This window comes from Anopheles bellator, chromosome 1, assembly GCF_943735745.2.
Source record: "Anopheles bellator chromosome 1, idAnoBellAS_SP24_06.2, whole genome shotgun sequence".
NCBI classification, from domain to species: Eukaryota; Metazoa; Arthropoda; class Insecta; order Diptera; family Culicidae; genus Anopheles; species Anopheles bellator.
Genome location: NC_071285.1, coordinates 45,450,405 through 45,461,429, shown reverse-complemented (window position 1 = coordinate 45,461,429; position 11,025 = coordinate 45,450,405). Strand labels below are relative to the sequence as shown.

The window sequence follows — 11,025 nt, the reverse complement described above, 5'->3', positions numbered from 1 at the left end:
CCCAGGTGGCACATTCTCCGTGCCAGGGCTCCCGGGTGTGGAATGTAAATATTGCTAGCTGGAGCACGCAGCCCGCGCGGTTCCGAACGATGACTCCCGTCTGGAAGTCATGTGACCGATCGCCGATCACGTAATCACGCGCGATTCGAGCATCGGGACGGATCGCTTGTTGGGCATGTCCCCGAACGATTGTACTCCTGGTGGAGTTGTCGTGTAAAGCGTCTCCAAGCGTTCACCAGCGTTGGTGATAGTGTCAGATAACTCGCCGCGATTACATGATCGGCTGCCACCGCCACCGCCTGACGGAGACGTCCGCACTGCGCTGCGACCGGCGACCGGGAGGTCATAATTAGTTCCGTTCCGGTGATTGATGTCGCGAGGGGTTGTTGGAGAACGCATTGTCATCCCGGGTTGCCAAAGTGCCAAAAAAAGGGCCTGACATCGATGTTCGCCCAGCGTTGCAAAGCTTTTGTGGCAGACAATTACGAAATCAGTGCCCCCAACCGTTGGGAACCGTGGATAATGGCAAATACTTTTTGCCCGCGTAGCCTAGGACACAAGGACGTTGTCGGTTGCACGAAGCAGATCGCCACCAATTTATCGCATGTGATCGCCGACCACCGATTATAGACCGACAGCCGCAGCCTGACTTGGCGCGAACTCTTTGCGTCTATTTGGAGTCTGCAAACAGACTATTAACGCTGGACGCCCCGGGGATGTTAATGGGGTGGTCAACCGTTTAGAGCGATCTATTAGCACCGCGGTGCAAACATTCGGGCCCTCCTGAACAGACTCAGACTCTAGTTTCTATTTGCACTTGCGCTAGTGCTGCACCGATCGGACCCAACACCGGAGTGGCCCGACTTTTTTGACATCTTCACAAGTAGGACCAGCCCAGCTGTGCAGCCTGCATTGGGTTCCACCTCAGGATTCGAGGTTTGAGTATGAGAAAAAGACATTCCCGCCTGGACCGGTTTACGTGGGGCCCCGTAATGCTCGGCCGCTGGGGCCACAAGTTTTTTATGCTCTCGCTCTCTCGATCTCTTTCACTCTCGTTCGACCTCGTCAAGGCTGTCTTTTTCGTGTTCCAAACCGGCATGTGGTTTGACCTGGCAATTAACATGATCGTCGCCATTGGAGCGGACCGACGTGAATATGATACGTAAACAAAATCCTGATCACAGAACCACGTGTGGAAGGCACTTTCGGCTCGAACCTGCGCCTGTTGGTAGATGTGACCGTGCCCAGAGCGGAACCAGTTCCGGGGGCTCCGAGAAAAACAACAAAAGTGCTTGACATTGAGAAAGATGGTCCTGCAAGTTGTTTTTTGCATTGCTGTTCGATCGTATCGCCATTTGCATGGCGCTATGACAAATGGCCAAGAATAGACACCGTAATGGCCGATGGTTCTGTAAGCCACGCACTGCCTTATAAACAACCCTAAAATACCTTTCAACAGCGCGCACATGCTTGATTCGATGACTAATAGCAAGTTTCCTGAAAAGGGAATACTACTTATCCCACACGCATGGCCACAAGTCCACTCTGACTTCACTGACCGACCGACCGACCGATTCGGAAGTCGGGTTTTGCTGAATTTATTTAACGGCGGCGGTGAAGTGTGTGAACTCTCGAGCGAACCCATTATGTCATTGCACTGGGCGACCCGTCGGCGTTGGACTTCATCACACCTCCATTGTTGTTCCATTGTTGCAGATGGGAAACGTACTGTGTAAGCAACCGAACCCGAGCTCACCGCCAGCGGCCACCCCGACCGGAAACGGTAGCTTCACCAGCAACCTGAGCAGCATCATATGCCCGAACGGTATCGGGATTGGCAAGGGCAAAGCGCAACCGATGCGCAAAACGTACTTCACACGCAGCGCGTAAGTCTTGGCACGCCGCATCACCCCGTTTACCGTTCCCCTGACTCACCTAGCGTTCATTTTCCCCGTGCAGGGTTGATGCGTCCAAGAAAACCTCGGCCGGCCACACAACGTCCACCGGGTGGCAGAGCGTCGGACTGCACGTTCCCGATGGGCCCACGAGGCCGGTCACCGAACAGCCTCCGGTGGCACCGCCCCGCAAGAAACGGGGCTCCACGCTCGACGGGCGCTACCGGTCCGATGAGTCGCTGAAGGTGAAGAACGGATTCCAGGATGTGTTTGGGCGCGAAAGTCGTCGGCATTCGTGCGACGTTACACCCGGCGGCCGACCGTCCAGTGTGCCACCGCCACGGCCCGAAGCTCCGGCCCTTCCCGCCCGCCAAACGTCCTGCTTCGAGATCGACGCCAGCAACGATGCGTTCAGTGACTTCTCGAAGGTTCCGACCACGGCCGAGCTAGAGAAGCCGACCACATCGCAGATACCGCGCGTTGGCAACCGGAAATCGGACCGGTTCTTCGGCGAGCAGCTGGCCGACTCGCTGTCGCCAGAGAGTGACGCACTGGCCACCGCAGCCAGCGGGTCGAACGCGGGGCCGAAGAAAAAATCGATCCCCAAGGACGACGTGGATAAGATTGAGGCGTTTGTCGAAAGGGAAACGAGCGTGCCGAGGGTGGTGGTGGTTGAGGCGAACCACACAAGCGAGAAGCAAACGGTGGCCAACAACATCTCCAAAGGTCAGCCCCCGAAAGACGCTGCGAAAAAGGAATCTGACATGGTCTCGAAAGCCACCGGTAAACCCAAGCCACGGGATGAAGTGATGAATCGGCAGATCGGTAGCAGGGCCGAGTTTATGATGGCCATGCTGACGGACTACAGTGACAGTGTCCGGTACGAGGGAATGAAACCGATCGAGGAACCACTGATCGTACCGAAGCGACGCAAATCGCGCCACATCTGCGACGATCACGATCACCTCCACAAGAAGCTGCACGAGCACGAGCGGGAGGAACCGAAAGCGAACGTGATCCTGACGGAAGCCTCGATTGAGGTGGCCCCGCGAAAACCGAGCCGCGATTTTACCAAATACAAACCGCTGGACGATAAGGACGAGGCGATGGCCAACCGGTCACCCGGCGATTCGGATGGCAGTGAGTCGATCGTGAGACCCGTCAGGACGAAGCAAAAGTCCAAGCAACGGGAGAGTCTTCCGACACCGCCGGCTCCACCCAAGTTCCAAAAGAGTCACTCCGAGTCCAAGTTCGACCGGCAGCTGTCCAAGGACTCGGCGGACACTCCGGCACCCGGACCGGTCGATGACGGTCCAAAGGCACACTCGCCGCGCACTCTGAAGCGCATCATATCGATGCCAGTCACGGAGAACCTGAACAAGGAAACGCTACCCCGTCCGGACACTCCACAGCGGCCAACGCTCTCCAAGAGCTCCAGCTCCGGGTCGTTCTCAACCGTCGACCTGCAGCGTTCACGGATCTGTGTGGAGCGCTTCACGCCGGAAGATTACGCACACCACACCGTTATGGACGAGCTGGTGACACCGAAGTCGAAGCTAATGACACGCAAAATATCGTGGAAATCGCTGGAAACACCCGTCCCCAATCGGACACCGACGCCAACGTTCGAACCGCCAGCCGCCAACAATGCCGCCAGCTTTACGATCGGTGGCACAGAGGTCGTAACCTCGGCGAGTGTCGTTCAGCCACCGGAAGTGCCGACCCGCAGACGTTCGGACGCTTCGACCGTCGGGGAGTCGTCGTCAGCCATCGACCATTCGAAGAACAGTGTTGAGCCGGAGGATTCGACACTCCGCAAGTTTTGCCTCGGGTCGTTCATAGAATCGAGCAACGTTTTGCAGCATCATGATGTTGTGAACGTTTTGGACCGAGTGTACAGTGCGTCGGACAATAAGGAAAACATCATCGAACAGTTTCAAGCGTTCCTCGAGGAGCATCTGAACGCGGAACTGAACGATCCGCATCCCGTCAATCCAAACGTGGCGAAGCTGAGGGAGAAACTGTCCAACACGAGCTCCAGCAGCGTCGGCAGTGGTGCCTCGGACAAGCTGGAAAACGTGCAGATCGAACTGGTCGGGTCAAGTGCCTCCTCGTCCAACAAGTCGTCCGAAGTGGACGACTGCTTCGATCCGGAGTTTGAGAAGATCGAAAAGTCAGAGCTGACCGATACGCCGCCGAAGGTTGATGCCATCCCGCCGCATGTCTACAACAATCGGCGTCGCGATAGTATCGAGTACATGAACGAATGGTTTGGGACCGAATCCGTTGGCGGATCACCTGTGGTGCTGGAAGCGACCGAAGAGGAGGTTGAGCCGCCCACCGAGAAGCTTACCCCCGACGGAGGCACTCGGAAACGGATAGAAAGCATCGAGGACGTTGGCAGCTGGTTCTCGAGACACAACGTCCTGCGGCCATCGTTCGGGCAGGAGTTTGAAGAACCGGACCGTCGATTGCGCCGCGGATCCGATGGGTTTCTCGGGTACGATCTGCAGCGTCAGTATCCTTTCGGTAAGGGGCGCGAACGATCCGACTCGCTATCGGCGGAGATGTTCGAGGACATCACGAAACTGCACGAACGACTTGCGGCCACAAACGACGGTACGCACTCGCTAGAACGGAAACCGTTGCGCGTGATTCCGCCGCACGTGAAAGTACTGAATACGCCACATCGGGGCAACAGCCACAACAACTCGGCACACGGCAGTGCCGAGAAGCTTACCAATAACAACGAAATCAAATCGCTGCCAGCGGTGAGCGGTAAACCGGGCGAAGTGGTTACAACGACACACGAGGAACTGAAGCCCCTCCTAGAATCCGACGCTTCGAAGGCTACCGCGGATAATGCAACGAACGAACGTACCAATGTTAGCCAGTCAGCAATCGACGTCCCGGCCGTGGAAGAAGCAACCGGGCAGCAGCATCCATACGAACATTCCACACTGTTAAAGTTCCTTTCGAAGGAACGGCTGGTCGAATGACGGACATCAGAGCGAGGGCTTAGCCCTCGAGCCAGCTTTACTTTCCTGCAGCATAGTCAGTATTACGTAATAATGAACGCACCACAAAGTGTCCCCATTTATGTTCTAACACATGTTCTTGCCTTCTAAAATGGAAATAAATACAGTTAGCTAGTTGAGGTGTTGAGTTTCTTTCATGGGGAATTGTGTGACCGGAGCAAGGGACAAAACGAACGGCAGATTGTTCCTTTAACGTAATCGCTCAATTTATTGTTTGCTTATTCAAAAGTACAGTGCTACAAAATGTTGAATGTTACCGTTTGGATCACCGTTAAGTCACCGCCGACTGCCGGCCGGAACAAGGGGTACAGATTCGGCTATAAGAGTCGTGTGCAACGAAAGTTACCTTCCTTACCGTCCGCGCTTGTGCGTGTCTTACCGATAAATGCATCAACGACCGCGCGGCAAATCTTACCACCCGTACCTCGCGCTTCACGCCGACGTTCTGCGCCTCTTACCTCAACTGTAGGGTGTTGATAAACGCAACCCGAGCCAACGGATGCAAACTAATGGGGTTTGAAGAACGGGAAGAGAAGCTTCCGATCGACCTCGTTTCTTACTCCGTTCCCATTGTTGGGTGCGTGTTTCTGCTTAGGTCCACAATTTCGGTGTTTTGCACGATTACGTTGAGAAACGTCGAATGTGGTTGTCAGAAAAAAAGGATTCTCTAGAAGTTTGAGAAGCTACACACTAACGCCGTTAACACTACGCCGGAAGGTGGCGTGTACGGGAAGGCCTCTGACGACGACCCGTCTCCGCTGCTTACCGACACTCCCGTCAACCCGTCGCGTGCTTACTAGTAACCCTGCCTATCGTCGTATTCACCCTCCTCGCCATCGTTTCCGCCGTAGCCGCGACCATTTTCGGCCCGCATGTTAGCTTCATGATCGTGCGGACGATATTTCTCCTCCTCGCCGTCCTCATACTTAACCTGCGACTGGTACTGTGCATACTGGGCACTGTAATCCGGATAGTCTGGGGAAAAGAAATAATGTCGTCAATTGCGGAATTCCTCGCTGTTCGAAATGGGGTCAGCACAATAGGAGTGCGAGTATGGAATGTACGAAACTTAGATACTACCAAACAGTTAACCGCTTCACAACTGATAGCCCTGGAATTTCGCCCGCAAAATGCTTGCTTTCTCTTGCAACTGTAGAGCCCCGTGGAGATTGCCTATTGCTCTCTGCGAACCCCCACGAAACAACGTTGCGCGTGTGTGCAGTACGAACGCCATCTCCCATCAACACTTACCATCGATCGGTTCCTCCTTGATTTTGATTTCCCCATCACGGAACTCGGGTTTGCGTTCCTTGCGATCGACGACGTTTCCGGCGCCACTGCGCTCACCACGGTCGCGCTCCCGCTCACGGTCGTTGCGCTTGTGGCGGCTCTTTTCACCCCGCTCGCGCTCTCGAGATCGGCTGCGCTTTCGCTTGCGATCCTTGTCCCGTTCCCTACTGCGATCGCGGTCGCGTTCCCGTTCTTTGTCCTTGTCCCAGCGTTCGCGCTCTTCCACTTCGCGATCGCGGCTGCGGGGCCGCCGCCGTGGACGCTCCTTCGAGCGGCTGCGATGGTTGCGCCGTTCGCGATCACGAGAACGAGATCTGCGTCGTTCGAAACCTGCGAACAAGCACAGAGCTGGGTGAGCCTGGTGCAACGAAAGAAATGTATAACGTGCGACTTACGATTCTCTGGACGATCCCGCTCCCGACGATCGCGATCCTCTCGCTCGCGCTCCAACCGATAGCGTTCCCGTTCTCGCTCGTTATCCTCGCGGCCAGAGTGTTTGATGTTCACGTCCGGTCCACCGCGCCGGGTACCACCTAGACCACCGCCGAGCCGTCGCGGCAACCAACCCTTCACCGTGCGGGCCCGCTCCACGTCCACCAGCACACGCTTACCGTCAATTTTCTTACCATCCGCATGCTTGTAGGCCGCTGTCGTTGCCAAAGACCGAAGATAGATGCCGGAGGCCGGAGTTTTTCAGTTTCGCGACACAAACAGAGATCATAGACAGGCACATTTGAGGGGAGGTGCGCGGGCAGACACATAAAATGTTCGCACCATTTCGCGGAAAGGACGGCCAGGAAAAAGAGAGTCGAAAGAAAAAGAAAATAGTACAAAACGGGCATACGGTGCTGGTGCCACCTGCCAGATGGTAGCAGGAGCACCCTGCCACAGGAGGGCTCGTGATCGTGATCCTCATTATCGTGATAAACACAGCAACACAGATAGCAAGGGGAAGGGACTTTACAGACGCGCCAAACGATCTTTCCCACCAACTCATTCCGTGCGTCGTTCAGTCTGCCTTTGAAGACGAGCACAGAGTTTCAGCTTGCCTCAACATCGGCAGACAGAAGGGAAGAAGCGTTATTGGTTGTATGATAATGTAACGATGAAAGTAAAGAGTTGAAGGTGAAAGAGTGGGATAACTAAAAACGTTTGAGAATAAACAACGGAACCGGAACCGGTCCGTTTTCTTACCGACCGATCGTCAGAGGGTTTCACCGATCTAAATCATGCTACTTCGTAAAGAGAATACACAATACCCTACGCGGTTCGCATCACACGCGGTCGATCGATCGATCGATCGATACCTACCCGGGAAGAATGGAGTACACGAAGGTCCAAAAGACTTACTTACAATTTGTGGAAAAGGGGGATAAAATAAACAGGCGCTACTAGTGCGACAGTGTATGTGTGTCCATCGACGTTTTCTGTTTTGCTTCGATCTTTCCAACTAAACCGAACTGATACTTCCTGTGAGGCGTTTGCTCCAAAGAACTGGCCCCACTTTGGGGGTTTAGTGTATTGGTCTTACGATTTTGTACACGTTGCTGCTAATCCTTTCATTTACCGTTTACCTGCGGTGCGCACCATACTTACGTTATGGAGGAAGGCAAAAGTTGCTAATGCGCAGAATAAACCTAACCACCACCTCCCGGGTGGGGCGAGGACCTTGCAAAACTGAGAATTTGCAGGGTCACCATTCAACCGTTGCCTTTTCGGTTGGCAGTATTTAAGGATAGATTTGGAGGGCATAATTTACGAGAATACGTCTTACAATGTTACCATATCAGATCGTAACTCCTTGGCATCGAATACAAACCGCACACACAACAGCAGCAGCAGCAGCAGCGGCCAGCTTCAGGATTCAGAACCACGCGAATGGTACACATCATAATATATTTAGGTGTAATATATTTATATGCAGGACTTACGTTCGATCGTGCACTTACATATGACCCGCCGCATGCCACACACCAATGTTACCGTACCGATGCTTACCAAAAAGTCGTGAGTAAAAAAGGACACTTACATCGCAAGAAAGCGCTTCCATTTAGCTGGTATTGCTTATGCCGTGGTCTGCGGTGTGTTGGTAGCAAGTGAACGATCATTTCGCATCCCCATTCAAAAACAGGCACTGTGATCTGCAATATGATCTCCCGTCAAAAAGGGGCCCCCTTTTAGGGGACGAGCGGCTCCCCTAAAGGAGTCCTTTGTTCCGCAAGCAAAAACACCTCGATCGAACCGTCATTCGTCGCTTTACCCACTTACCAAAACGCTACCAAAAGCCTGATCTTTAACGACTGTTGCTGCTGTTGAAAGTAAATCGGAAAGAAACGGAAGAGCTCGACGGAATCCTTGTACTTTGGCTGTACACCTCTTACCAGACCGTGGGGCGGTCTTGAATGGCCAACTGATACAAACCTACGCGGGTCAGTTGAGTCCTGTGACTTTGGTAGGTTCCGCCGCACAGCCGAAACCTACCAAAAGGGGCCGAAGGGGCGAAGTGAAAAACGCTGAGATCTGCAGCATTTCGGTTCAATTCTTTTATACCAGCCCCTCAACCTCGACAGAAAGTGAAAGGAGGATCTTGCGCTTGGGCGGATGATCCGGTGAAAAAGAAAATCCCCTTACAAAGGTTTTGCAATCGGGGTTTTGGCTCTAGAGTTCTATCCTCTGCCGTAGCACACTTACAAATGACCTACCCCCGAGATTCGCGCTTCGAAACGTACAGACAGGATCGGTCAGTCGTTGGATGGATTCGGAACCGAATGCGATTCCTAAGGAGTTTTGTTACGAAATGCGCCTTCCTTCCGAAAAAGATAACCCCGCGGTCAGTACTCACCGTGCATGTCTCGTTCATGTTCATACTCAATAAAGGCGTATCCGCGCGGTTTGCCCGTGCTCTTGTCGTTTAGCATGATGATCTTCTTGATGTTGCCGTAGATTTCAAACTCTCGCCGCAGTTTCGACTCGGAAGTGTCATAGTTCTGGAAGTGTGGCCAGGTGTTAAAAACCTTACTAAACGCAGGCATCAGACGGCGAAGCATTCCACCAGCGTGATACTTACGATGCGTGCCACGAACAGTGTTTTGAAGGGATCTTCCGTTGCCTCCAGGAGCTGGTTCGGGTCCCAGGTAGCAATTTCACGCTCAAGCTTGTACGCCACTTGCTCGGCCCGCTCCCTGCGACGCCGCTCGATACGTTCTTCGCGTGTTTCGACGCGCGTCGGCGGAGGAGTGTCCTTGGGATCCTGCGATACCAGAAGGGGCTGCATATTAGAGAACCGGCCGACTGGAGTTGCTGCATCGTACCCCAACTTACCTCGAAGCACTCGAGAAAACTTCCGACTCCCAGGTAGCCCTGCGATTTCTTCTCGTGCGGTAGCTTGTCCGGAGGCGGAAGATACGGAATGGGATCGCGCGGAGCAAACAAGGCCAACAAGTTCGGTGGCAGATACTGCGTCATTGTAAACGATTACTGTCCCCGTCACACTTTTCACTTTTTAACTTCGTTCAATCCGTTCTACTCCGTTGGCTAAGTGATCTGTGACGAAGCAGCGCTTCAGAACATTGTAAAGCAGCACCTTTAGAAACCAATGTTTTCTTGGATCTCGCTCAGCAACAAACGCTGCAAACTTCGTCGCAGAGCAGCAGCCATTAAGAAAAGGAAGATGCGAAAATATGATGCGTCAAAGCCGATGCCCAGTGAAAATCATCCACACTACTCTGAAGCAAAATATGTCCGCCACGAAAGGTGCATTCTTTCAATTTCCATTTTCTTTTCGAAGCCAACTTATTGTTGATCAAAGCACAAGCAATTATTCATGCTTTCCCAGTAGCCGAAATTACAGCATGGAATCATCCTTTCGGGCAGCTAGTGTTAGAAGGTTTCATTCTCTCTCGTTCCGATCGTGCCGCACTCTTGGTGTGGCCATTTTTCACCGGGCACTCTTCTGGGACGACTGTCAATCTGTCAAAGAACGGCAACCATCGCATTGCATTGTGTTGTGTGTGCCCTTTAAAAGCGAGCAGAAAAGATTCGCATCGCACCTCGTTTTGATGTGAGGTTAATATTATATTATATTAATATTCATGTGAGGCTATTGTAGTTCCTTCGTGCGTACGATTGCAAAGTGCCACCACTGGCGGCGGTGCGGTGCGAAGAACTGAGCCCCGCCGTGCCACGCAAAGATGGCAGCAAGCGAACCATCAAAACATTCGCCCAATCGCTCCCGGAGTACACGCGAACCCTAGATCCGGTGGGGCCCCTCGCGTAACTGTGAGCACGGGGGAATCCGTAATCCGGATCCGTTTCACATCGCCTCGCTTTCGCATCCCGGTGTTGCGGCGCAACAAAGAGAAAAAGAGAGAGAGTGAGAGGCAGGGCGAACGGGTCCCGTAAATTATTGGCAGTGCGTAGTGTTTCTTTTTGCCCGTTCCGATCGCCCTGCGCCACCGTGAATCTGAACCGTGCTGTACGGGGTGTGTTCCAACCCAAAGTCCCTTTCGTGAGCGACCTGCGTGCGTGCGTGCGCGCGAGTGTGTCGAAATTCGGCCTTACGGACTACGAATCTCGGATAGCCATTTTGCTTTCTGTCATCGTTCCCACTGTCTTCTCTCCTTCTCTCGCTTACGCGTGTTGCTTTCTTTCGCTCGCTCTCGTTCTCGCTCGGGCTCCTTCTTCACTCCGTCGCCATACTCTGGCGTGTGTCCCCGGTCAGGCGTTCCTTGGTTCTGGGTGCGGAGAACCAACAAGCAACAAAACCGCGGACCGGCGGAAAACCTGTGCCCACATCTATAAAG

At 53.5% G+C, this 11,025-nt stretch overlaps 2 protein-coding genes across 2 annotated transcripts; one reads left to right on the top strand and one right to left on the bottom strand.

The window, feature by feature from the left end:
- Positions 1-1,396: 1,396 nt before the first annotated feature.
- On the top strand, positions 1,397-4,998 carry LOC131215708 (uncharacterized). The gene is made up of 3 exons (XM_058210099.1): positions 1,397-1,411; positions 1,717-1,886; positions 1,960-4,998. The coding sequence occupies exons 1-3, from the start codon at positions 1,397-1,399 to the stop codon at positions 4,892-4,894; spliced, it is 3,120 nt and encodes a 1,039-aa protein (XP_058066082.1). The 3' UTR covers positions 4,895-4,998.
- A 134-nt stretch (positions 4,999-5,132) lies between these two features.
- On the bottom strand, positions 5,133-9,855 carry LOC131206175 (U1 small nuclear ribonucleoprotein 70 kDa). The gene is made up of 6 exons (XM_058198614.1): positions 9,545-9,855; positions 9,291-9,473; positions 9,066-9,210; positions 6,619-6,870; positions 6,185-6,553; positions 5,133-5,908 (listed from the first exon to the last, which is right to left on the bottom strand). Exons 1-6 carry the CDS (start codon positions 9,686-9,688, stop codon positions 5,730-5,732), a joined length of 1,272 nt encoding a protein of 423 aa, XP_058054597.1. The 5' UTR covers positions 9,689-9,855; the 3' UTR covers positions 5,133-5,729.
- Positions 9,856-11,025: the final 1,170 nt, after the last annotated feature.

What these genes read in the sequence shown, in the direction of transcription:
- LOC131215708 (XM_058210099.1), top strand. An exon ending in ACGTACTTCACACGCAGCGC is followed by an intron (nt 1,887 to 1,959) that starts GTAAGTCTTGGC and finishes TTCCCCGTGCAG; the next exon opens with GGTTGATGCGTCCAAGAAAA.
- LOC131206175 (XM_058198614.1), bottom strand. Translation starts at nt 9,688, where the DNA reads ATGACGCAGTATCTGCCACCGAACTTGTTGGCCTTGTTTGCTCCGCGC. An exon ending in GTTTTCTCGAGTGCTTCGAG is followed by an intron (nt 9,474 to 9,544) that starts GTAAGTTGGGGT and finishes CTGGTATCGCAG; the next exon opens with GATCCCAAGGACACTCCTCC. An exon ending in GCGGGATCGTCCAGAGAATC is followed by an intron (nt 6,554 to 6,618) that starts GTAAGTCGCACG and finishes GCTTGTTCGCAG; the next exon opens with GTTTCGAACGACGCAGATCT.